Below are 23,992 nucleotides of genomic sequence, written 5' to 3' on the forward strand. Positions count from 1 at the left end.
CTCCCGTTGCGGAGCACAGGCTCCAGACGCGCAGGCTCAGCGGCCACGGCTCACGGGCCCAGCCGCTCTGCGGCATGTGGGATCTTCCCGGACCCGGGCACGAACCCGTGTCTCCTGCATTGGCAGGCGGACTCTCAACCACTGCGCCACCAGGGAAGCCCTACCTTATGTTTTAAATGAAAAATATTTAAGCAAACTGCCCATAAACACCAGAGGGTAGAAGTCTCAAGTTGTAATTAAAACATGCAAATCTGAAAGTCAGTACTATGCCTGCATGCTAAACCCAAGGCTAATTTAAGGAAACTAATTTGGACCCTTCTTAAATGACAAAGATACCCAGAAGGCGATCATTTTACTGGAGGAAGAAACTCCGGATCCACAGCATTAATTAAACAAGTCACGGTATTTCCTTCTCTAATGCAAGGTCTAAATGGTCTGAGGAGCATCTCTGACTCTGATGTTGTCGTATTATTACCCGAATACCTGGTCAAGCCCTCAGTGCTGCCTCCCACCGAGGGCGATGAATCGGAAGAAGTGGCCAAGCCTCCAGCACCAGGCTCTCAACCTGTCCTGCGGGCTGATGCACAGAGCTGCGACGTCGGGTGATTCCTATCACATTATTTCACTCCGAATGTCCCCTATCCATTGAGAGAGGCACTCTCTCCCACTGCATTTTAGAAAGCATTCAGCCAGAGCTTTAAAAGATCAGACCCCTTGATCCGGTTATTCCACTGCTGGCGATCTAGCGAGAGAAAGAATACGGAATTCAAGCAGAGGTGCTCATTGCATGAGTTTTCACGATAGTTTAAGAGTAGAAGCTGCTTGAAGGTTCCAACGTAGGGAACTAGTTTGGACATTTTTTTTTTAACTCACATTCATTCATTCTTTCAAAAAAGTATTCCAGGGCTTCCCTGGTGGGGCAGTGGTTGAGAGTCCGCCTGCCGATGCAGGGGACGCGGGTTCGCGGGTTCGTGCCCCGGTCTGGGAGGATCCCACGTGCCGCGGAGCGGCTGGGCCCGTGAGCCATGGCCGCTGAGCCTGCGCGTCCGGAGCCTGTGCTCCGCAACGGGAGAGGCCACGACAGTGAGAGGCCCGCCTACCGCAAAAAAAAAAAAAAAAAGAGCAGGATACAAAACTGCATATAAAATATAAACTCGATTTTATAAAATATATGGGCTGAAAAAAGGCTGGAAGGAAATAACATTAAAAATATTAACAGTGCTTATCTTAGGGAACATTAAAAATATTAACAGTGCTTATCTTAGGGTAGTGAGATTACAAAGAATTTTTTTCCTTATAGATTTCCGGACTTTTGTCATACGAAAAGCCTCTTTTGTCACTGTTTTACAATTTAGACTATAGAATATTAATAGAATGCTTGACAACAGGAATACAGTCTCAATCTACTGATTCAATAGTGACTATATTTACCTGTAACTAGATTAGCATTGAATTGAAACCCTCCCCAACAGACCTTGAAATATTATGAAGATAATTAACTAAGGTCTACAGATCAACCTGCGTTGAGACAAGAAAGATCTTCAAAATTAATTCCATTTCAGTTTTGCCAAAGGAGTGCATATTTTTACAGCTTTAGCGATTAATTCAGCTGCTCACATTTGCAAGAAGAGAGGAGTGAGGCTACAGATTAATGAAGCACCCAGATGACATGATGTCATAATTCAACAAGAGCACTTTCCATACGTGTTACCATTTATTCCCACCACAAACCAGATGACATGATGTCATAATTCAACAAGAGCACTTTCCATATGTGTTACCATTTATTCCCACCACTAACCAGATGACATGATGTCATAATTCAACAAGAGCACTTTCCACACGTGTTACCATTTATTCCCACCACTAACCTAAGTCAGATTCGACTGGACAATCTCGTGGCCGGTGTAAGAGAGGCTCAGAGGCAAAAGCATTTGTGTCCCTTCACAGCAGAGCCTCATCCAGGCAGTGGCCGTGTCTGTCCTAATCTCTCTCACATCCCCAGTGCCTGGCACATAGAAGGTGTTTAACCTGTTGAACTGAAGTCCAGCAGAAGGGCCTAGAGCCAACCCAGGTCTGTCTGGTGCTAGAGCTTACGCTCTCATCAAGAACACCTCATTTCCCCTCTTCCAGAAACAGAAGGAGCCCACTTGCACTGGCACTTTGTCGTTCCCCTCAGCTGGAAAAATGTGTACAGAACTCAGGTGATGAGAGTTTGCTGATCTGCGTCAGCAGGTACGTATCACAGCTGAGCTGGTGACCATGGGGAGGGTGGGGGGACATGCAGGCTAGTCACCTATGGGACATCGACTCACCCAATGTATTTGGAGGACAGTTTTCAATGTCGATTCAAGTTTTAAGCACTCATATCCTTTAAGATGGCAATTTTAATTCCAGCAATTTATCCCACAGGAAGTCTTGAAGAAGTATTGAAAGAGGGAGGGGCCAAAACCTTGTCCGTCAAGCAAAAACTGGCTATATATAAACTGTAGTGCATCTACATAACAGCAAACACACTTTAAAAAAATATGTACTGAAAAGGAAGTCAAGGTGTGGTAAGTTAAAAAAAAATAGGTTGATAACAGTGCCTTTGGTATTTTATGCTAGGAAAAAAAAAATAACAAAATTGAAGTGCTATATTTTAGTATATCATGAAAAAATTATGGTGGCCTGTGAACCACGCTGTCTATAGAAGTGACCGCGACCAGAAGAGGCGCTATGGGTTACCGTAACTGCACATCACACGGATGCTGGAACCTTCTACAGGATGCTTGTGCTACTTTTGAAAGTAGGGGGGAAAGAGAGATTTTCTTTTTCATTATAAGTTGTGGAGCTATGAAAATCTGCTAATTTACTAAGTAAGGCCTTGTTCACACCTCTTTTTATTCAGGTGAAGTATATATCTGCCTTAAGCAAAACGCTCCACCTTCCTTAAGCCGCGGCGCTGCGTTTCCCAAGCGAGCTCGCTGATCTGCCGCGCATCCCACAGAGGCTGCCTGCGCTCGGCCAGCACTCTAGGGCCGTAATGGAGGGGCTGGTTCTCAGGTTCAGTCAAGAAACCAAAACCCCTCACAGATGGGTTTGCACACAGCGTCCTGAAAAGCAAACACGCCCGTCTCTCGCCCTCTGCAGCGGTGGCTGGAGTCGCACGGAACAGATGCTTTACCTGCTCGACTTCATGGGCTGCTCGTAGGGTGTCTGCTGGATGGCATACTCCTGGTACCCTCTCCGGGGCGCCAGGTCGGCCGCCGCGGCCTCGGGGTCTGCGGCTCCTGCTTCCGGGGGTCCAGCCTCCACCGGAACAATCTTGGTAGCACCTGAGATGGAGGTACAACGCACCGCGTATTAAAGAGGCGCCGTGAGGGCCCTGACCACCCCCTGCCCCCAGAGCAGGGGACAGAGCCTGGGAAGCGTATTTCTTTACTGTGTGGCACCCATGCAAGGGACTAGTTTTCCTTCAGTTCAGACCTTTAACTTGTGTGTTTGTATATGTGTATGCGCGCGCGCGTGTGTGTGTGTGTGTGTGTACGTGTGTGTGTTTGGGGGGACAGGGCAAGTTTTCCAATAATCGAAACCTTCTTCTGAGATACATTTTCACTTGCTCTCTTTATTAAAAAACAAAAAAATAGATCCATATACACATATATGCTTCCCTGCAAGATTTCATATAGATCCACATGTGTTAAACTTTACGTAAATGTAAAACAGCATGAAGACAGAATGGAGCAGTGGAATCAACTGTGCACAGGATCTAAGCTGCCTGGGATCTGGTCCCAAATATGACATCACCCTCCTGCCTCTGGTGCTCTGTGTCCACCCTGTGAAATGAAAGGTCTGGAGTGGAAAACTCAAAGGTTACCTTTATTCGTGCAAGTCCAGGATGTGAAACGATCAAAGACCGTTTATAGCAGCGTGTGTGCACAAGGGTACATGCACACGCACGTTACATATCAAGTGCACTAAAGAAAAAGCTCCAATCTACCCCTCGTTTCTGGAATAGCAAAGGAAATTAACCACTTTTCACCCCCCCTTACAGAAATCTCCAAATACTACCATCAATTCTTAAGAAATCATTATAGAAACTTTCTCTAGAGACAGCTAAACACAGGAAGCTCTCTCCTGGCATTTCCATTTCCCGGAACAACACTTCTCTGAAGTAGGGTGGGGCAGACAAAGCGACTTTCCAGAAACAACTTCTAGTCACATAATCTTATACGGCTTTTCTCTACTGATTACCTTACCCTGCACTGAAGTATCAAGAGGCATTTACTTAGCGTTTTCATTTTAAATAATGAGTTATCAATACTATTAGCACTGAAAAAAGATGTTTAAAAAGGCTCTAGCTGTCCTCAAAAACCTAAACTTGATTTTTTTTAATTTTATTTAACAGCTATCACCTCAAATGGATAGGAAAAAACCCATTATTATACTTTGGAATCTACTATCATAAACTGCTTTTTGTCTAAAGTAGCCTTTCCTGGAAGAGACCTTTTTAAAAAAGGGTAGTATAAGAAATCCACTGGCTATTTTAATGTGAAAGGAAGAGGAGATAGGAATTTCTAGTATCATAAAATATATGATGAACCCACTAAAAAATGCAAAGAAAGAGGAAAAAAAAGTTAGGTGGAGGGTTTTGGAGAAGCAGCCGACCTCCATGTGGTGCGAGTGGTCTTACAGTCAGGATGGGGCGGCAAGGGCGGGGAGGACATCCAGGAGAGGGGCCCGTGAGGGGCAAAGAAGAATCACTCTCCTTGGCCGCTGCTCCTCTGAGCGGCCATTCAAACGACAAGGACAGGTCGCGGCTGCGGAGGTGGTGGAGGTAGCAGCAGGGGCAGCCCTCACTCCCTCTCCTCTGGACGCGCTCGCCCACCACAGCCCCGGGCAGTGACAGGCCAGCCATCACGCCACGTTACTGGGTAGTTCAGTGGAGAGCCCGGCGGTGACGAAGCCGCTCAGGGCACAGCGCCAGCTGTCAGGCTGCCTGCGGCACAGCCCCGCCCAGAGAGCCCCATTCTGTCCCCTCCCGCTCGTCTGCTCACCTGGAATCACTTCGTGAGCCGTTAAAACCACACTTATGATGGGCTTCTTGGCTCCGGAGATCTGCGCGGCCTCTTTTCCCGAGCAGACCTTCTGGACTTTCTCCACTCTCTGAGTCCGCAGTCTCTTCGGGGCCTTTTCTCGATCATCTTCCTTATACTTCTTCTCCAGTTCAAGGTCAGATTCGTTACCTAAGGAGCAAATACCAAGATGCATAGAATATCCTCTTATGTAACTGACAGAGTCAGGGAGTGCATACAACCCCAACCCTCTTACGGGACGACAGTGAAGGAAATATACACGTGTGATACAGACACTGGCCCACGGTGCCGTGCAGGCCCCTTTACCACTTGGGGCATCATCTTTGCTTCTTCAGTCTTTCATGTGATTCAATAAATGTCATCCCCCTGCCACAGGCCACCACGTGGGCACGGGGAATACAGCTGACAGGGCAGGCAGAGCCACTCATCTTGTTTTCATGAAGCCAACCAGACCACAGAGTCATCTATCATCAGTCAACACCGCGGAGAAGACATGGTCTTCTTCAGATTTACAGCCTAAGAAGAAGTCGCTTAGTTACTCATCTCCCAGTTAGTAGGTACCTTCCGTGTGCCAGGCAGGGTAGACATAAAGGCTGACAAGGTTTTGTTATACAGCAGAAAATAACACACCACTGTAAAGCAATTATACTCCAATAAAGATGTTAAAAAAAAAAAAAGAAAACAAGAAAACAAGCTTAGCTACAAAACAAATAAATAAATAAAAGTAACCTAAAGAGATTGTTAAAAAAAAGACTGACAGGGCACAGAGCCAGACCCTGCTCTCGAAAGCCCTGCAGCCTGAGAGATAAGAAACACTTCATATCAAAGTGAAGCATAAAGGAGTGCGTGCTATTCCCAATTCCTAAGTGAGAAGGAAATACGGGGAAGGAAAGGACAGGAGTTGTCTCTTTCCAAGAATCACAGCCACAAACCTGAAGTAGCCTGCCCAAGAACTACTTCTTCAGAACATTCTAACAAGGAGACAGGAGCCACTCGGCACAGCCCTGCGTTAGAGACAAACACGGGGGTGGGTGGATGGTCACGGGACAGGCACGTGGTGCAGGCTTGGAAAGCGCTGGAATAGGCGTTGTCAGGGAGGTGAAGTCAGAACCAGGAGGTAATAAAGCAGAAGTCGGAGCAATGGGAGAAGCCAGAGGGAGACACAGCCTGAGGCAACTCAGGAAGCCTGCGCTTCCCACGATTTAAGTGCCCACAGCCGGGCCCACACGCCTGAACGGAAGACAGAAAATGGAGAAGTGCAAGCTCCTAGGACGGCATGCTGGCTGAAGGAAGTCTCTCTCAAGACGAGGCCAGGAAAAACCTTGGCTAATGGGGCAGGTGGATTGAAACGAACAATTCTCTGTGTTCTATAAATGAGAGTCTTTTCGTGCTTCTCCCAATCATCCAGGCGCTTGAACATTTTTAGACCTGGTAGAAACAGTCATGGGTTTTTTTAACTGCTGGAAAAAGGTCCTTAGTCATCTAATTAGTGTCAGCACCAAACATGATCACAGCAAACTGAAAAGAAATGTTAGTAAATGAGATCATGACTCAGAGTGTATGTACTCTGCAAGGCCAAAGGGAAAGTCAAGATGGTTACATATATCCACCCTTTGAAGAACACAATGACTCCTAAAAAGCTAAAGAACGGGGCAAAACAAGTTACCCCCAAAGTCACTGCCAATGCTTCCCTGATGTCCTCTGATTTTTGATCTGCATCGGGCAGTTTTAAGAAATAAGTGTGCATAAATAATTACAGAATATACTGCATGCTATAAAGAGGTAGAAACATAATATAGGACTTTCTGCTTTTAAAAATGACGCTTTACTTTATAAAAGAATTCACCACAGATTACAATTCAATACGTGGATGACACAGCAGGAATAGATAACGTTTACATAAAAAAAAAAAAAACAAGAATTAGAGCTTGCCAAAAGCTGAATCTGGGTTTACATCATGAATCAATTACAAAAGCCGAGAGCGTACACACGATGGCAGCCGGCGCGACCACGAAGTAGCTGAAGCGATCACGGTTACACTCCCCACGCTGCCCTGGGTTGACCATGTCTGGACTCACCTTTACACACCGTATGTTAAGAATACACTGCAGAACTGGGTGCACGAGGATGGTGGACAGGAGTGGAAGAAAGTCTGGAGGACTGAAACCCGCTAAAGACACGGGAGCTGGACTCCGGCCTCTCAGCCCCACTATTAGCACAGCTCCTATTCGTGTCCTTGCTTCAGCCGCCTTGCCGGGTCCCCAGGACAACGAAGAGGCCGCTCCAGCCATTCTGGCAGCGGGAACTCCAGGCCCCCAGCATGGCCAACGGGCTCTGGGGTGAAAGCTGCCAACGGCTTCTGGGAACGGTTTCCTTCCCTAAGAAAACCTCTCCTTCACTGGGCATCACTATGTCCACTGCCTGGAACCGAGGCAACCACCCAGAACCTCCAAGAGATCAAGGGAAAGCCCAGGTCGACGCCTCGAGGGTCCGGAATGAAGGATGGACCCTGGGACGGCAATGGCACATCTGCGCTCCCCGACCCGACCCGACCCTGGAACCGCCGATCCCCATGCATCTGTGACATGGGAGAATGGACATTCCCACTTTCCAATTCGTTTCTAACTGATGCCTCTACGGAAAGTATCTCAACTAACACACTCTCCAAACCATTTTCCATCTTGACCAGAGAGTGAATCGTTTTTAAAACCCAAATCTGGGGGCTTCCCTGGGCGCAGTGGTTGAGAATCCGCCTGCCGATGCAGGAGACATGGGTTCATGCCCTGGTCCGGGAAGATCCCACATGCCGCGGAGCAACTAAGCCCGTGAGCCATGGCCGCTAGGCCTGTGCGTCCGGAGCCTGTGCTCTGCAACAGGAGAGGCCACAACGGTGAGAGGCCCGCATACCGCAAAAAAAAAAAAAACCCCAAATCTGACCCTGTCACTCCCCTGCTTAAAACTCTTCAGTGGTTTCCCTCCCACCTCCATGAGCAGAAAGTGCTAGATAAAGTCCTCCAAGATTTGCCATCAATCATCTCTCCCAGGACCCCTGCACCCTCAAGGCCAAGATTCCCAAGTACGCACCCACGTGTACTCATCTGCTCACCCCTTCAGGCTCCAACAATACTGAACTACTGCCCCTGGAACTGCACGCAGGTCCACATAACATCTAACACCCAATCCACAGGCCCCTGCTTGTGCAGATGACAAAGGCAGTTCAGATTCACACACACACACACACACACACACACACACACACACACACACACACACACACCCCACAAGTTATCAACATTGTCAGGGGCCGGACTCCCCACACTGCTTTGCAATTATCTGTTTGGATGCCTCCTCTGTGCTGTGACCTCCAGGGAATTGGGTCTGTGTCTTCTTGTTATTTTATTGAGCCTGACGCAGTCCAATAGCAGAGGACCTAACCTAGAGCACAATGAAGACCGGCTCTGTTGTGCTCAAAAAGTCGAAGCTAGGACCAGTGGGTAGAGGTCAGCAAGAGACGTCACCAGAGGGAGAGATGTCCCACAGTCAGAGCCATCCAACAGGGAGGGGTGGCTTTAGAGATGCGTTTCTCGGGAGTTTTCGAGGAGCTTCACATAGCAATCGTGATGCTGTGAGAAAGACTGAACCACATAAGGGGTCAAATCAGACAAGCTCCGCATCTCTGAATTCTGAGACCCTCCCGACAGGGAGACGGAGCTGCTACATAAGGAGGACGGCAGGAGAAAGGAGGTGGAGGGGCGGGCAGCACGAGACAGTAAAAGAAAACGCGGAGCAGGACAGCGGGCGACGGGGGAAGATGCGCCTTCCACCTCCTGGGCGGCCACCAGCACCCTCTGGGCCCACGTGGGCTCTGATCCTCCCCGCAGCAAATGCCAGCGGCTCACCACGTCCCCGCGGCCCACACACGACCTTGGCAGCAGCTACAGTGGACCCTCAGGCTCACCCTGCACCCCAGCGTCCGCCCTCAAGCTCGCAAAGGTGTCTTGTAGCATTCGAGCTGGGACCCTGCGGCGCAGAGGTGGAGACGGGTCGACGTGGTGGGGACGACCCCCAACCAAGGAGAGATGGGAACCAATGCACAACCATGCTGGGCCCCAGCCTGAGTGCACATTTCTGGGACACATTCTGGAAGCTTCGAGATCCTGGCAGAGTCAAACGCCCAGTGACCACGGCTGGAACCCAGCAGCAAACCCCTGTCTCTCCCCCCTCCCTGTCTCACCCTCCCCACACCTCACTCCTGCTTCCTGGGATCCCCACCCCAATAACTGCCTGCAGCCGGGGCGGCGTGCAGGGAGCATAAGCTAAGTCAACCCCACTCAAAACTGTCCCAAACGGGCTTCCCTGGTGGCGCAGTGGTTGAGAATCCGCCTGCCGATGCAGGAGACACGGGTTCGTGCCCCGGTCCGGGAGGATCCCACGTGCCGCGGAGCAACTAAGCCCGTGAGCCATGGCCGCTAGGCCTGCGCGTCTGGAGCCTGTGCTCCGCAACGGGAGAGGCCACAACAGTGAGAGGCCCGCATACCGCAAAAAAAATAAAAAATAAAAAATAAAAAAAAAATAAACTGTCCCAAACGCGCACCTCCAAGCCCCCATGCCCTCCATCAACTCCATGTCGCATGGGGTCCATTCGCAACGGGCCCATCCACAGCCCATTCAGCTACATTCCACTCTCGAGAGCTTCCAGAAATTTCCACAGTAAGTCTTCCCACCGATCCAGGCACCACGTGGCAGACACTGTACAAGCAGCCTTGGAAATGATTCTTGGAGTTATCTTAGCCCAGTTCCTTGATGACTGGAGCACGGTGGAAAGAACACAGCCGCTACAGAACAAGAAGCGCGCGCATGCAGGCAACAGCAGGTAATTCCGGGTAAAACACCCCGCATGTAAGAAAGGGGAGCCGGGAGGTGGAAGAAGGGCCGGCAGGGGCAGGGCATGAGGACCCTGGACGACAAAGGCAGGTGCCGCCTGTAGAGACATGAGGGTTCTCTGCCCCGTCCCTGAGCGCGTCCTCCTCGCAAGCCCGGGGCCCGGCCCGCTGCAGCCCACACGACTATCTGTTCTCATGCCCAGCAACAGGTCAGGCACGTAGAAGGTGCGACACACTTGTGTGTGGAAAACAGGGAGGGCGGAGGGAGAAAGAGAAGGACTTCTGAATAAAAGTCGTGTGGGCAATTTTGTGCTCACTCCCTTTGGACTCCAAAGAGGTCCTCATTTCCACTTGACCTGCTTGTCCGGGGATTTCCCTGCATCCTGACTTGACCCATCTTTGTACTTTTCCAAGTTGCCACCGAACCACTCCTGCATGCAGCCCAGGAGTCCTGCCGGCGCCCACCTCCCTCCCTCGGCTCACCTGCACCACGGTCTCCCACACAGAGCCTCTACACAGGCCCCTGCTCCAGCCACGCTTCACCACATGCTAAGGCGGCACAGAGGAGAAGTGCGGCAACGGGCACGTCTGAGTCTCTGCCCACCTCCTACCCACCAGGCTGTCCTCTTTCCCCGTCTCTCCCTCCACTCTGATCTCCTGCCCTGGTGTTCTGGGATATGCTATGTGTAGCACTTGCTGCAGAATGAGGTAGGGGTCGATTCTCTGGTTTCCAGCCTCTAGAGGTAATTGGACTTAATCAGCAAGGGTTCCCACTGCCACAGCATCACTAGTCCTTTGGGAGTCGGGAGAGGAGAGAGTCCCAGGACCTCACAAGAACCTCCACTGACAAGTCCCGTCTCTCCGCCCACATCTCCCACCCAAACTAGCCCAGGATGGGCCCGCTCTCCAGGCTCACGGTGGAAACACCCTCTCACTCCAGACCTGACACTGCTGGAGCCCGAGACAAATTAACCCATCAGGCTCTGTGGACACACTCACTTTTATTTGTAGGACTCGTCCTGGCTGTGACTCAGAAAGGCCAAGTCCACGATGGGTCTGACTCCAGGTCTGCCTCTCCAGTTTCTCTGCCTGTTTGCTACTTATGACCCTCTCCTCAATCTCGTTAAGGACTCATGTCAAGCAGTGTTCTTCTGAAAACAGAATTTCTATTTCTAATACCAAGTTCAACAATGATTCCCTCGTACTTAATAAGACATTCTCTTTGTGAGCTTTTTTTTCCTTGTTCTCCCATTTCCAAATTTTCTCAGGGTCCATCTTCAATCAAGCCATCATTTCTACACAAAAGAAAGAAATACTTACTTGTAAATTATCCCAGCGCTACAGAATGTATTTGTTCTTTAGCAGCCACAGTTCACTCAACATATACTCATGGAGTGCCAGGGCCTGTTCTAAGCATTTGTGATACTGCAGGGTACAAAACAGAGAGACCCTTGCCCTCTGGAGTTTACGTAACTGGTGGGGAAAGACAGACAATACAGTTAAAACATAATAAATAAGTAGATTACATAATATACCAGAAGGTAACTTTAAAATTTCTCATTTTACCAAAGCCTGGTGAAAGAGCACAGGCATTTAGAAGATGAACAAGTCTGAATTTTTTTTTTTAAGAGAACAATTCTTTAGAGGGCCCTACTCCATTCTACAAAGGAAAACCAATCTTTGATCAGAATCTCATAAAATCAAAATAAAAAGGATCTCATAAAATCATCTGCCCCTTTTGCAGGAATAAAACAAGTCTGAATTTTTAGGCGGGGTGGTCCAGCGCTCTCACGAACACATCTCACGCGACCAGTCTCTACCGATGGGGAAAGTAATTGTGACAGGGCTTGTTTATTTACCTGTTGACTTTGCTTCTGTCCCCCTAGACAGTGTAAGTGCAAGGCAGCCTGGCAGGGTTGAGCCCGTTTTGCTGGACACCTGCCACCGGGCCACTACCCTGAAGGGCCCCGTGAAGTGGAAAGAGATGGGTGGGACCTCACCTTCACAAAGCGGGAGAGTCAGCCCTTCATTCAACAGATTACAAGGGAAGGCCGCTCAGACACCTGGCCCTGTGCTGGGCTCTGGGGGCCCAGAGAAGAACCCGGCCCGTCCCTGCCCTCGGGGAGATGAGCAAACGCGGACGGCTGCCCCACCCATCAGAAAGCCCCTCCCGCCATCTTCTCCTTTAGTCCTTGGGCCCTAGAGAAGCTGGACTGTTCCTGAGTCTGTTACAAACACCCAGCATCACGCCTGAGTCCCTCTGACTGCAAAGCGCGGGCTCCCCGCCGCCCCCTCCTGCCTCCGATGGGCCAGCAGGAGAAGTTTAGACAAAGGACCAGAGAGGAACCAACAAACAGAGGGTCCCGTGGTGAGAGGCAGTGGTCAAGTGGCAAAGCCTAGTACTGTCCTACGGGGACCAAGAGGACAGGTGCGTCTGGCTGGCCAGCCGAGAAGTGAGGTCCACGACCACTGCTCTGCTTTCTCCGTGGGGAATGGTGCTCAGATGAAAGGCTCTTCGTGCACCACGATGCCTGGTCTTATTTCTAAGAAGCCCCTCTCCTCCCCCCTCCTCTGTCTGACAGGGCCCTGGTCCATCTGTGCTGGAGGCTGGCTGAGAGAATAGAGGCTGGCACTTGCTCAGTGCGTCCTCAGCTGAGTCCCCAGAAGCAGCAAGAGGCCATTTGCTCCTGATCACTGTGTAGACGAATGGCCCGGCTGGGCGCCCGCCTGCCCGCATGAACACACACTGTGCAGGGACTGCACAGCTGGCGGCCCTGGTGCAGCACGCGGCTGCTCCGGGCCCCGCTTCCAGGGTCAGGCATTTAAAGTCCTGTCATGCTTGGCGACGGCGGCCCAGTTCTGCTCTGCAGTCACGCTCCTTGCTACAAAGAAGCAATTCTTGGAAAGTGAAGAAAACTAGAGTTTCTGTTCTGTTCAAACTGGTAAACGTCTATCTTCCCTGCACCGAGACAGACTAAACCCTCTGGCGACGCACAAGGCTAACTGAAGGTGGCTCTTCTGACACAGTCGGAGAACCCCAGCTGACACCCAGGCTCCCGGGCTGATGCCAGTGGGTAATCTGGGGTAATTTACTCACTCTTGGTTCGGAGAATGCCCAGCTGACCCCCTGGGCTGACCGAGAGTGCCTGGTGAGGAAGGGGCAGCAAGTGGATCTCTTTCAGTAAGTACACCCAGCACGGAAAATAAAGGCAGTGAGGGGAGCTGGGCGTGAGGGAGCGCCCGGGCCCCCCTCCAAGTCCTCTAGGTAGTGCTTTCCGGATGAACCGCCTCCCAAATATGCTGCTATTCTGCATGTGTTCATTACGCAATGAATGTTAAGGTTGTAGTTTATCTTCAAATTGTATGAAACATCTGTAATACCTTCACTGAGCTCTACAAAAGACTCTATCCAAAAGAAAGCAGGATGTGATTTTAAGTGAGATCAAGAGCGGAAATCTGTCTGAGGTGCTTAGAAGGCAGGAGAGATGGGATACCGTCAACCCGCCCCGGTGGACCAGCAAGGGCACAGGAAGGAAGGTCAGTGTTAATCCCACCAGCAACACTGGGTTTCAGACTGAAATATCTGACAGTGGTCTACGCCTGTCTGGTATTTTTCCTTCAGTCAATAATCATGAGAGGGAGGTAACCTGTACCACTATAATAGCACGACCATATCTTCTGAGAGGCACATTACAGTTTGCAAAGCACTTTCACGAGCATTAACTAGCGCCTGTCACTCTACTGCATGTGTCTTTTTAATCAATCCTCTTACATTTCACTTTTTCCTCCAAGGCTCTAATAAAATGTGCTTTTCCAGAATACGAGGTGCTTGGCTGAAGTGCCCTTGTCCAGCAAATTTCACACCATGCTGCATCACCCTCTGAATCCAACTGTGATCGTCACTGCCTCAGGATGTGGTTTTCAAACATTTTGTTTTTTAGCAGCAGGACATTTTGAGTGAATTCTTTAAGCAATTTCAACATAAACAATCAATAAAAGGGCATGACTGCTCTGGTTACAGGGGGTAGGGCCCAAGCTAGCCCCCCGCTAGCTCCCCCCCTCCACGGCCCTCCCAGCCCTCCATCTCAGCCGCAATTGCCTCGGCTTTAAAACACGTGGGTGAGGACGCAGGAGGGACTGTCAAATACCACTTTCACCACAGTCACTGCTCTGAGCGGCCAGTGCAGAGTCAGGGCGTGTGAGCTACACTCCAGCTCTGCCTTCGAGCTGGACCAGTCTGGAACTCTCTAAACCTAGGGTCCGAATCTGCAGAGTGAGTCACTGTGAGGTTTAGGTGAGGGAAGGTCGCGGAGTCCCCTCACCGGGGGGCGGGGGGGGGGGGTCACGCAGTCGCCCCCAGGCCGCACGCGTCTGGGGCCGGCAACTTCATGCCTGAAGACGCACGCGCACACATGCCGCTCAGGGCTGGGCTGGGGTCATGGCTTCGCGGTGGTTCTGGCTGGTCTGTGCCAACAGGAGGGGCGCAGGAAGGGCTGCCTCACCCCGCCCCCTAGCCTGGAGGGTTCTGCGGAGCCACCAACGTCCCGGGAACGGTATCGTTCAGTTTCGTGGCATCTGTGCCTCACTGCTCTTCAACCACAGCACACTGACGGAATTCTTCACATTTCCTTTCCTTCTGAAAAGACGGCGTTTAAGAAGTGGCAACTCTGCAGCATGGAAGCGGGAGTTCCCAGGTGGGTGCACGCGCCCCTCGGTGCCAGAGGCTCCTACGACAGCACCCGGGGCCCTCAGGAGGGGAGGCGTCCTGACTTCAACCGCAGGCGGCCCTGCTTAAGGAGCAGAGACCAAGCATGTGCTCCATTCTAAGGGTAACGAGCAAGGATCCAGGGTCCCCAGTGTTCTAGAAAGTTCCCACTTGCCCCTCCAGGCCCCCCCTCATCTGACTCCACCCAGCTCCCGGAGGCTCACCTGTACGGGGCACACAGGGGCTCCACTGCCCTCCGGCTTCCCACAGGCTTTGGCCAACAGTCACCATCAGAAGGCGGGAGGGAGGGAGGGGAGTGGGGGACGGATATTCTCCAGGCCCCCTCCCTCCCACAACTGCCTGCTTCCTGTCCACATCAAGCTGTTCCCAGAGCCTGGGAATCACACTTCCTCAGCAGCTCTAGAATACACCCCCTTCTTTGACGCCCACTGCCACTGCTGAAACCAGATACGGCGGATGCCCCACCAGGCCCTGCACCAGCCTCCTACACAGTCTCCCCACAGGCACACGCCGCCAGCAGCCTCCTCCGGGCCTTACGGGACGTGACTTCCTTGGCCAGGCTGCCTTCCACACGCCTCCCCGGTCTCACCTCCAGCCCCACCCACCCTTCAGAACCCCAGGCCCACGTGCACGGCAACGCTCTGCCCAAGCCTTCCTGACCTGCCCTGCTCTCCCAGGCTGCCTCTGAAGTCCCGTCTCTGAGCTCCCTTAAGAGCCCACGTGGCCTCTGCTCATCACACTTACCCCAAAGGGTCAGTGTCACCTGTCTGCCCCGCCCACCAAACTCTGAACAACTTTACTCTACAAACTTCCCTTCACTTGACATCCCATAGCCCAGCAACCACCGCACACCTGGTACACAAACGGTAGGGGCTCAGTCGATGCTTCCGATGAATTAAGGAAAGGTCTACAGCAGCAGTTCAAAAATATTCCCACTTTTCTCAGCTCCTAACCATACACACACACGCACACGCACGCACACACACACACACACACACACACACACTCCTTTAACTCTGATGAGCTTCTCTGACTTCACTAAGAAAAACGAAGCTCATTTGATACAAAAGCTCTCAGCTAAGTCCCCTTTATCTCAGAGTCTCCCTGCTCTTTGCTCACCGTGCCCTCCTGTCCTCGAGGAGCTCCTCTGGGAGGGACACTGCTCCCTTTTCCAACCCCCCACTCTCAGCAGTGGGGTCTGTGTCTGTGTTTACCCTCTAACTCCCCAAGGGACTCCGCAGAGTCCCTGACGTGGAATAACGTGCAAGCAAGGCGAGCTGATTGAGGACAGGGCAGGTGCAGAGTTAACCGTATGAGCAACCACACATTTGTACAAGTTAGCTCCTACACACTCCTTTATAATCAACACAGCGCTAATATTCTCAAGTACCTATTCCAAATTGCCCAAGAACTAATTAAATCTCAGAACACCCCAGAGAGTCAGGTGTTATCAGCCACATTAATAAAAGGCCCAGAACAGTGGTCAGAACAGCAGCCTGATATGGGACTATATTCTGGGACCCCGCCGCTGATGCACGCCACACGGCTAATGCAGCAGTCTAAGAGACTTACTAACCCAAGATAGTTCCATCCAACCTGCTGACTATGCATCACTCTCACCCTGCCTCTTCCCCTCAGGCTTTCCCAAGCCTTCCTGTCTCTCTTGCTCCGAGGCAAGGACAGGCGAGCACCTGCTCCGAGCACAGCGCTCCCACAGGCGGCAAACTGCGGGCATAAGCACACGCAGAGCATGAGGCCGTCAACCTTAGACACGGAGTTCACGGCCCCTCTCTCCAGGGAGCCCTCCAGGATACGCCCTGCCCACACCCTGCGTGGTCCTGCCCTGCCCCCCCTGCACTGGGCCGGCCCCTCCAGCGTCCTGTATCCATTCACCCCTTGGTCCTCCTCCCCAGGCTCAGCTGCTCAAGGGAAGAGACTCCGTTTACTCACTTTGATCTCCGAAGTCTGCCTTAGCGCCCAGCAACAAGCTCAGGAAGGAGGAGAAAAAAGAGAAGAGGATCGGCCGCTGCAGGGACCTCACTCAGCCCTTGGCTTCAGACAGCTCCTCAGCAGCTGTGAAGCACCAGGCACAGCAGCAAGTCCGGCTTTAAAGGCCGCTGGACCACAGGCCACGGGCCATTCATTGCAGCACTTCTCAGTACTTGGGTTGTTAATGGTGAGAGACTCCTTTTCAAAACGGGGGTGGTGGGGGGGAATAATAAGTAGCTGCTACTTGTCTGAAGAGCCATCACTTGGAGCAAAGGCCGCCTGTGTCACAGGCTCCGTCCCTCCCATCACGTCCCTCGAGGAAGGATATAGGCAGCCCCCTGAACTGCAGACGGCACAACGGAAAGGGGCTGCAGCACAAGAGGCCGGCCTCCAAGATGCTGGACAAGATAGTCCTCCTTCCAAAGTCCTGACATAAAGCCCCGCTTGGGTGGGATTTACTTAGCTCCTCTTCTCCCCTGGCCCCTGCCCCCCCCCACCGTGAAAAAAGGCACTGAGTGCCCTCTGGTCACCTGAGAGTCACAGCAAGTCTGTAGTAGAGAGCACGGGGCCAGCTCCACGTCTGACTTATGTCACGTGTCTCACGTTGGGACACTTAGTCACCAAAGGGACGGGAGGTTTAATTCAGGTGACTCTGGGCCAGGGCAAGGTGGAGAATCAAGAGGACCGGCATTCGAAGACGGCTGGATCCACGTGACAAAAGCTGGAGCTCGGAAGTCGAAGGGACCAGGATTCTCATAATTACTAGCTGGCCTCGGGCAGCTTCCTTTGTCTAGCAGAGCCTGTATCTTCATCTAAGCGATGAGCCGGCAGCCCTGCCTTGGCACCCAGCAGGAGGATGAGAACAGATGCTCAGCACCCTGACAGCAGCTGGCACAGACGGGCACAGGGTAAGAGGAGGCACCATCACCCCTGCGGGGCCCAGCTGGGGCCCACAAGCACCACGCTCCCGCTGACCTGGGTCTAGGATTCTGTGGACCTACAGGAAGCTCTGGACCAGCTCGTCTCTGGAATTATGGACGCATGTAAACAAACATCTGCCAAACTTAGCAGCCTGAGCCATACCCACAGTTTGCTCAGCCAGGGCCCGTCTCTGGGGCCTGTCAGCGCTCAAGGCTGTAGATCTCACACTCTCTTCCTTCCATAAACAACTCTGACAATGGATCCCATTCTCATTTATCTGAATTTTATTCCAAGTGTCAGGAGCTACTGGAGAGAGAAAGGTCATGTGCAGGTGTTTTCCTTCAGCGGACGTTTAGCAGGGCTGCCTGCACTAGGGCACCTAGTGCCGGCCTCAAGAATGAGAAACAGCTAGGGAGCTGGCCTAGAGGGCTGAGGGCAGCTTTCCAAGAAGAAAAAGCTGCCTGCGCAAAAGAGCCCATGGGGCAAGTGGGGCGGAAAGCAGGCAGAGGTGAGGCCCCTCCATGCAGCGGGGGAGGCCACGGGAGGACTCTCAGCAACAACGTGACGTGTCACCTTAGCATGTGACATCCTTCTGTGAAGGGCGAGCTTATGGGGAGCAGGTCTAGAAGTGGAGCAGCCAGTCCGCTATGCAACGAGTCCATGTGAGAGATGAGAAGGCCAGACCCGGGGCGGGGAGGACGCCCGGAGAGGAGACCGACCGAGGGCTCCAGAATCGTGGGGAGGGAGTCAGCAGGCTGACGGGGCCGGCAGGCTGGAAGTGAGCCAGAGGAGGACTCGGGCTGACTCCAGACTCTAGCTCAGATGACTCCCTAGCACCAGCAAAGGAGAGGTAACTTTCACAGGCAACCCTCAAGTACAGGTGAAAAGAATGACAGAGGAAACCTGAAACGTGAAGAGCAGGGTAGAAGGAGGAAAGAAGGAAAACAACTAGAGAGTCAAAAGCCGAGCGGAAGCCAGTACAGTGGCCAGACAGACAGTCGGCAACACGGACCTGGGGCCTCTCCTGCGTCACGTGACCCACTCCGCACAGAAACGCAAATGGAAGCGATGGAACGTGCTGAGTTTCCCCCCATTAGACGCTGCACAGTCCTAGTTTCTGCTCTATGAAGATTCATGCTTCACTCACAAGACGTTGACTGGGCACTGGCTGCGGACAAGTGTAGTTTTTCAGAGGCAAAGGGCGTGAGCGAGGAATGCCCCCAATTACACACAAAACAAAAAACCCTAATAACTGCAGTGAGAGAGTCCACGAGTGGCCCAATAGAGGCAAATTAAAATCATTAAAGAAGATTGTTCGCATTAGAGATTAACAGGATAAAAACGGACACAACCCAGGATAAGAGGGTAAAGGCAGATACGAGGACACAGGCAACGTAGGAAAAATGACTGACAGACACAGTCTACCGGGTAGCTTGACAACATGCGTATGTGTCAAAAGGTAAAAGATGCCCTATTTTTTGTTTGTTTGTTTTGTTCAAATAGTTTTATTGTTATTTTATCAACTAAAGTTTTCATATGATTTATTCAGATAAAACTCACACACCCTAAAATTAACCATTTTAGAGTGAATAATGCAGGGACACTGAGGACATTCATAATGTGGTGCAACCGTCACCCTTATCTAGTTCCCAAACTTTGCTATCATCCAAAATATAACCTGTACCCATTCAGCAGTTTGTCCTCATTCTCCCCCCCCCTCCAGCCCCTGGTAACCACCAACAGTCTTCTCTCTCTATGGATTTATCTCTTCTGAATATTACATATACATGGACTCATAAAATACGTGACCTAAAAGATGTCCTATTAACCCGAGAATTACATTACTAGGTATTTACCTAAGATAATAAAGACACAAGTGCAAATATAGTAATAATAAAATAAAAATGCATGCTCGATTGTACACCTGGGTAGTTTTTTGTTTGTTTGTTTTTAATCAGGGAGAAAAATCTAAAACAATATTCAGTGTCAATCAACTGGAGACCAATGAAGGAAAACTTATGGCCCATGCACACAGTGAAATGCTGCGTGGCCTTTAAAAGTGACAAAAATCTACATTTACTGACTGTTTTCAGTCAGAAAGCAGAGCATCGCAACCAAAAGCACAGACCCTGCAGCCAGAATGTGTGCATTCAGAGTCCAGCTCCACCCCTTACGGGCTGTGTGATGTTAGCAAACTCCTGAACTTCTCTGTGCCTCAGTTTCCTGGTCTATAAAATGGGAATGATAGTAGTGCCTCTGATGTTGCCATGATAATGAAATGAGCTATTGATAATAGTTGTAAAATACTGAGAACAGTATCTGCAACATAGAATGTGCTACAAAACAGCTTGTTAAAGAAAAAATACTGACATGAAAAATTTATCTGCTCCATTAGTGAGTGAAAAAAGATCACAGAACATTATATATGACCTCACTTCTGAAAAATGTATATGAACATACATAGAAGTGAGAAAGATCTTTCTTCACTTTTTTTACATAGTGTAATAGATCTTATACCTAGGCAGTGAAATTTTGGATTATTTTGACTTTCTTCTTAGTATTTTTTGTATCATTCCAGGTATTAAAAAAGAAAACAAATAATAATGATAATATCCAATTGGTACTCTTGGATACTTTTGGAATCTAAATTGGTGTGAGCTTTCTAGGGGGCAATTTGGCTATAGGAAATACACTTTCTGGCCCAGTAGTTCTACTTTTAGGAATTTATCCTACAAAAATAACAAATAATAACCCACACATACACATATATACACATACACAAACACATACATGTACATAAGGGAATGTTTATCAGAGTAATATTTCTAACAGCAAAAAATATGCAAATAACCTAAATTTCACCAGATGTACGGTGGTTGGCCTCAACAACGGAACACTACATGGTGTGGAAACGTGGCGCCGCAGAGCTCCGTGAAAGAGCCTTTCGGTGAGGGCTGTGAGTACCCAGGTGAAGAGTTTGCACTTTGCTGTGAAGGGGAGACACTGCAGAAGTGTGTTTCGGGAAGAAGCCCCGAGGGCAGCACAGCCTGGGGCAACATCCATGGACCGGGCTGAACTTCTCAAGCGCCCTCCAAGTTAGATCTAGGCCTAAGGCCCGGAGGAAGAAGCAGCCGGAATGTTCGGTGTTGCCAAAGAGGGATATCCCTGATTTCTAACCGCAACTGCGCAGAAAGCCCGGGAGCCTCTCAGAGGGGGACTGACAGGACAAGGCAGCCGCGTGAGGGAACAAAACCAAACCAGACTCTCGATGGGACAGCCCTGCCTGAATCTGAATGAGCAGAGAGACTTGGGTTCTCAGAAGGCCTCGGGCCAGTACAAGCAGAGCTGCCTTGATGGCTAGATCCGGCCCCTCCGGTTAAAACGAGACAACCGTTGAGTATCTGTGCGAGAAAAAGAGAGCGGGGGCCGGGGCGGGGTGCGTGTGTGTGCGCGTGCGACACACTCAGAGGGTGGGGCGGCGGTGGAGAGAGGAGGGGAGCAAGTGCATGGCCAGGGCCGGAGGGAACGGGTCCCCTGGAGGTGAGCGCCTCAGGTGCAGGGCCGTGGCCTCCTAACCCTTCCGCCATCGGCCACCTTACTGCTCAAACCCTGTGCACGTGCCCAAAGGACATTAGGCTCTGAAGCAAGAGACGCTGCTCCCCCCGAAGCCACCGTGCTCTGCCCCATCTCTCACACGGCGAGGACGCGCGCTCTATCTCGCGACGGCTGCCAGCCCTCTGCCTGATCTTGTCTGAACCCGTGTCCGCTATTTGCATCAGCCCCTGCAGCCTCGTAAGAGTTCACGTGGTCACCTTGAGAGCAGTTCTTTAAAGGAAAGAACAACATTTTGTGTTTTCTACCACTTGCACGGGTGTTGGCAATGAGCCTTGGCCACCAACCTAGATGTCTGATAAATATTAGGTGATGTCTTACCTCAATAATTCACCCAATCTGTGCTAGGATTTTACACACCAAGGGTCTTGCTCCACTGTTGGGAGGTGTTTCTAGGACTTAAGAATTGGGGTTCAGAGTCAGACAGTCTGGGCTCAAAGGCCAAGATCCCTTTCAAGCTAAAGAACCTGGGACAAATTGCTTAATGTCTTGGTGTCTGAATGCTCTTATCTATAAAACAGGAAGAACAGCAGTAGCACTGTGTCCATATGGCTATGAGTAACAGCTAACATTTATGGGGTGCTTTTCTTTTTAACTTTTTATTTTATATTGGAGTACAGCCAATTAACAATGTTGTGACAGTTTCATGTTCACAGCAAAGTGACTTAACCATACGTAAACATCTATCCTTTCTCCCCCAAACTCCCCTCCCATCCAGGCTGCCACGTAACATTGAGCAGAGTCCCCTGTGCTACACAGTAGGTCCTTGCTGGTTATCCATTTTAAGTAGAGCAGTGTGCACATGTCAGTCTTATGGGGTGCTTTTGAAATGGCAGGTACCGTCCTAAGCATTGTACAAAGTCCTGTCTCACTGAATCCTCAGAGTAATCATATTAGCTAGTGCTGTTTTTATTCCCATTTTACAGATGAGGAACATAAAGCAGAATGAAGTTAACAAGTACCAGAGCTAGGATTCAAACCCAGGCAGGCATAGTCCAAAGCCCAAATCCGTAACCAGAACTGCATGCTTAACGTGGTACAAAACACAGTAAGAACTTCCTGAATTCTCAGACGTGGCTTGCAAACTCCAAAAATGGTGCAAGAATCAAACAACAGCAACAGCACGACAGCAGAGGCCCTCAGATCTCCGGTGCAATCTTGCCGTTTCAGTCCTCCTAGAAAGCCGTCTAGGAGACGTTCCCCGCTCACACTCACACGTCCTTCGGCCTCTTTTAGAAGTTAGTTACTTCAGAGCTGAAGCCTTGCTAAGTACTTACCTGGAGGAAGCACCTGGTATCCTTTACGTTCTTCAGGAATGCCTGCCACAGTCTAGGCCATCAAGGTCACTCACAGGGGCCTCGAGCACCCCAGTGCCTGCTCTTCTGCTCACACGGTCCCACTCGTCCACAGAGACACCCTCCCTCCTTTACTCCAAATGCCACCCAAACTGCGACACCAGGCTCAGTCGGAATTCCCATCAGAACACTTTCTCAACTCCTCATTTGTTATCCTGTAACACTTTGCATTTTAAAAGCCCATCGTCTTGCCCCAAACATAAGCTCGAGAGCACAGAGACTGTCTTACCCTCTCTGCAACCCCCCGCAAGCGTCTACTCAAGTACCCCCGTGAGCTGTGCTCTGTGGGCATCAGCTACCAGATGATACCCTCGATTCCAAGATGACGTACAGTAACAGTCAGTAATCACTGCAAACATGAGCACTTTCCAGATAGGTGGGGCATGTATAAATATGTGCGATTTCCAAGTAACAAGTGAACCAGTAAAAACGGATGTGAGTAGTTACATCCGTGTGAGTTATCAGAAAGCGACGCGGTCGGCCCTCGGGCAGCACTTACCGGCCTCTCCCTCCTCCTCGCCCAGGTTCAGCACGATTATGCAGATATGCTTCCTCAGCTGGCGTGGGTTGGAGAACTTCCGGCAGCACTTGCTGCACTCCAGGCTGCTGGGAGTCAGGCTGCCCCCTCCCTCCGGGGCCCGCGGGCTGTCCCCGCTGGGAATAACGTTGTTTTCCGCCAGTTCCTCTTCGGGGCTGGCCTTCTTCGTGGACCCCTTTGGCCTGCCTCTCTTCCTCTTCATGACCGAAAACTCTATGAAGGAAGCAAGAGGGCACCATGTAGTCACAGGAGGAGACAGTGCAGGGCATGCACTCAATTTCCAAGAGTGGAAGTATGTTTGGTTCCACGTTTTATTAAAAAATGAAAGTCTGAAGCAGTTCCAGAAATGAACAGCTGCAAACAATCTTTAGTGCTAATATCTCCGCACCTCTATGCTATTGTATAATCCATTTTGTAATAATGTGATTTAAGACTATCACTTTAGGGCTTCCCTGGTGGCTCAGTGGTTGAGAATCCGCCTGCCAGTGCAGGGGACACAGGTTCGAGACCTGGCCTGGGAAGATCCCACATGCCACAGGGTAACTGGGCCCATGCGCCACAACTACTGAGCCTGCGCGTCTGGAGGCCGTGCTCCGCAACAAGAGAGGCCGCGACAGTGAGAGGCCTGCACACCGCGATGAGGAGTGGCTCCCGCTCGCCGCAACTGGAGAAAGCCCTCGCACAGAAACGAAGACCCAACACAGCCAAAACTAAACAAATACATAAATAAAATTTTTTAAAAGAAGAATATCCCTTTATCAGAACCTTTGCACGTGCTTCTTCTGTAAGGCGGGGAGGATGTTTTTGTTTTTGCTTTGGCCGAGCAGCCTGTGGGATCTTAGCTCCCCAACCACAGACCAGACCTACGGCCCCTGCAGCGCAAGTGTGGA

The 23,992-nt window shown here is 50.8% G+C and overlaps 1 protein-coding gene across 1 annotated transcript in view; it reads right to left on the reverse strand.

Annotated features, from left to right (window-relative positions):
• Positions 1-23,992, reverse strand: part of ZFAT (zinc finger and AT-hook domain containing) — a 154,213-nt gene that overhangs the window by 98,134 nt on the left and 32,087 nt on the right. Inside the window, exons 3-5 of the mRNA XM_059043620.2 lie at positions 23,064-23,315; positions 5,040-5,228; positions 3,167-3,317 (exon numbers count right to left, since the gene is read on the reverse strand). Coding sequence (XP_058899603.1) covers positions 3,167-3,317; positions 5,040-5,228; positions 23,064-23,315 — 592 coding nt within the window. The remainder of the gene's footprint in view (positions 1-3,166; positions 3,318-5,039; positions 5,229-23,063; positions 23,316-23,992) is intronic.

Source organism: Kogia breviceps, chromosome 17 (assembly GCF_026419965.1).
Source record: "Kogia breviceps isolate mKogBre1 chromosome 17, mKogBre1 haplotype 1, whole genome shotgun sequence".
In the NCBI taxonomy this organism is placed as follows: domain Eukaryota; kingdom Metazoa; phylum Chordata; class Mammalia; order Artiodactyla; family Physeteridae; genus Kogia; species Kogia breviceps.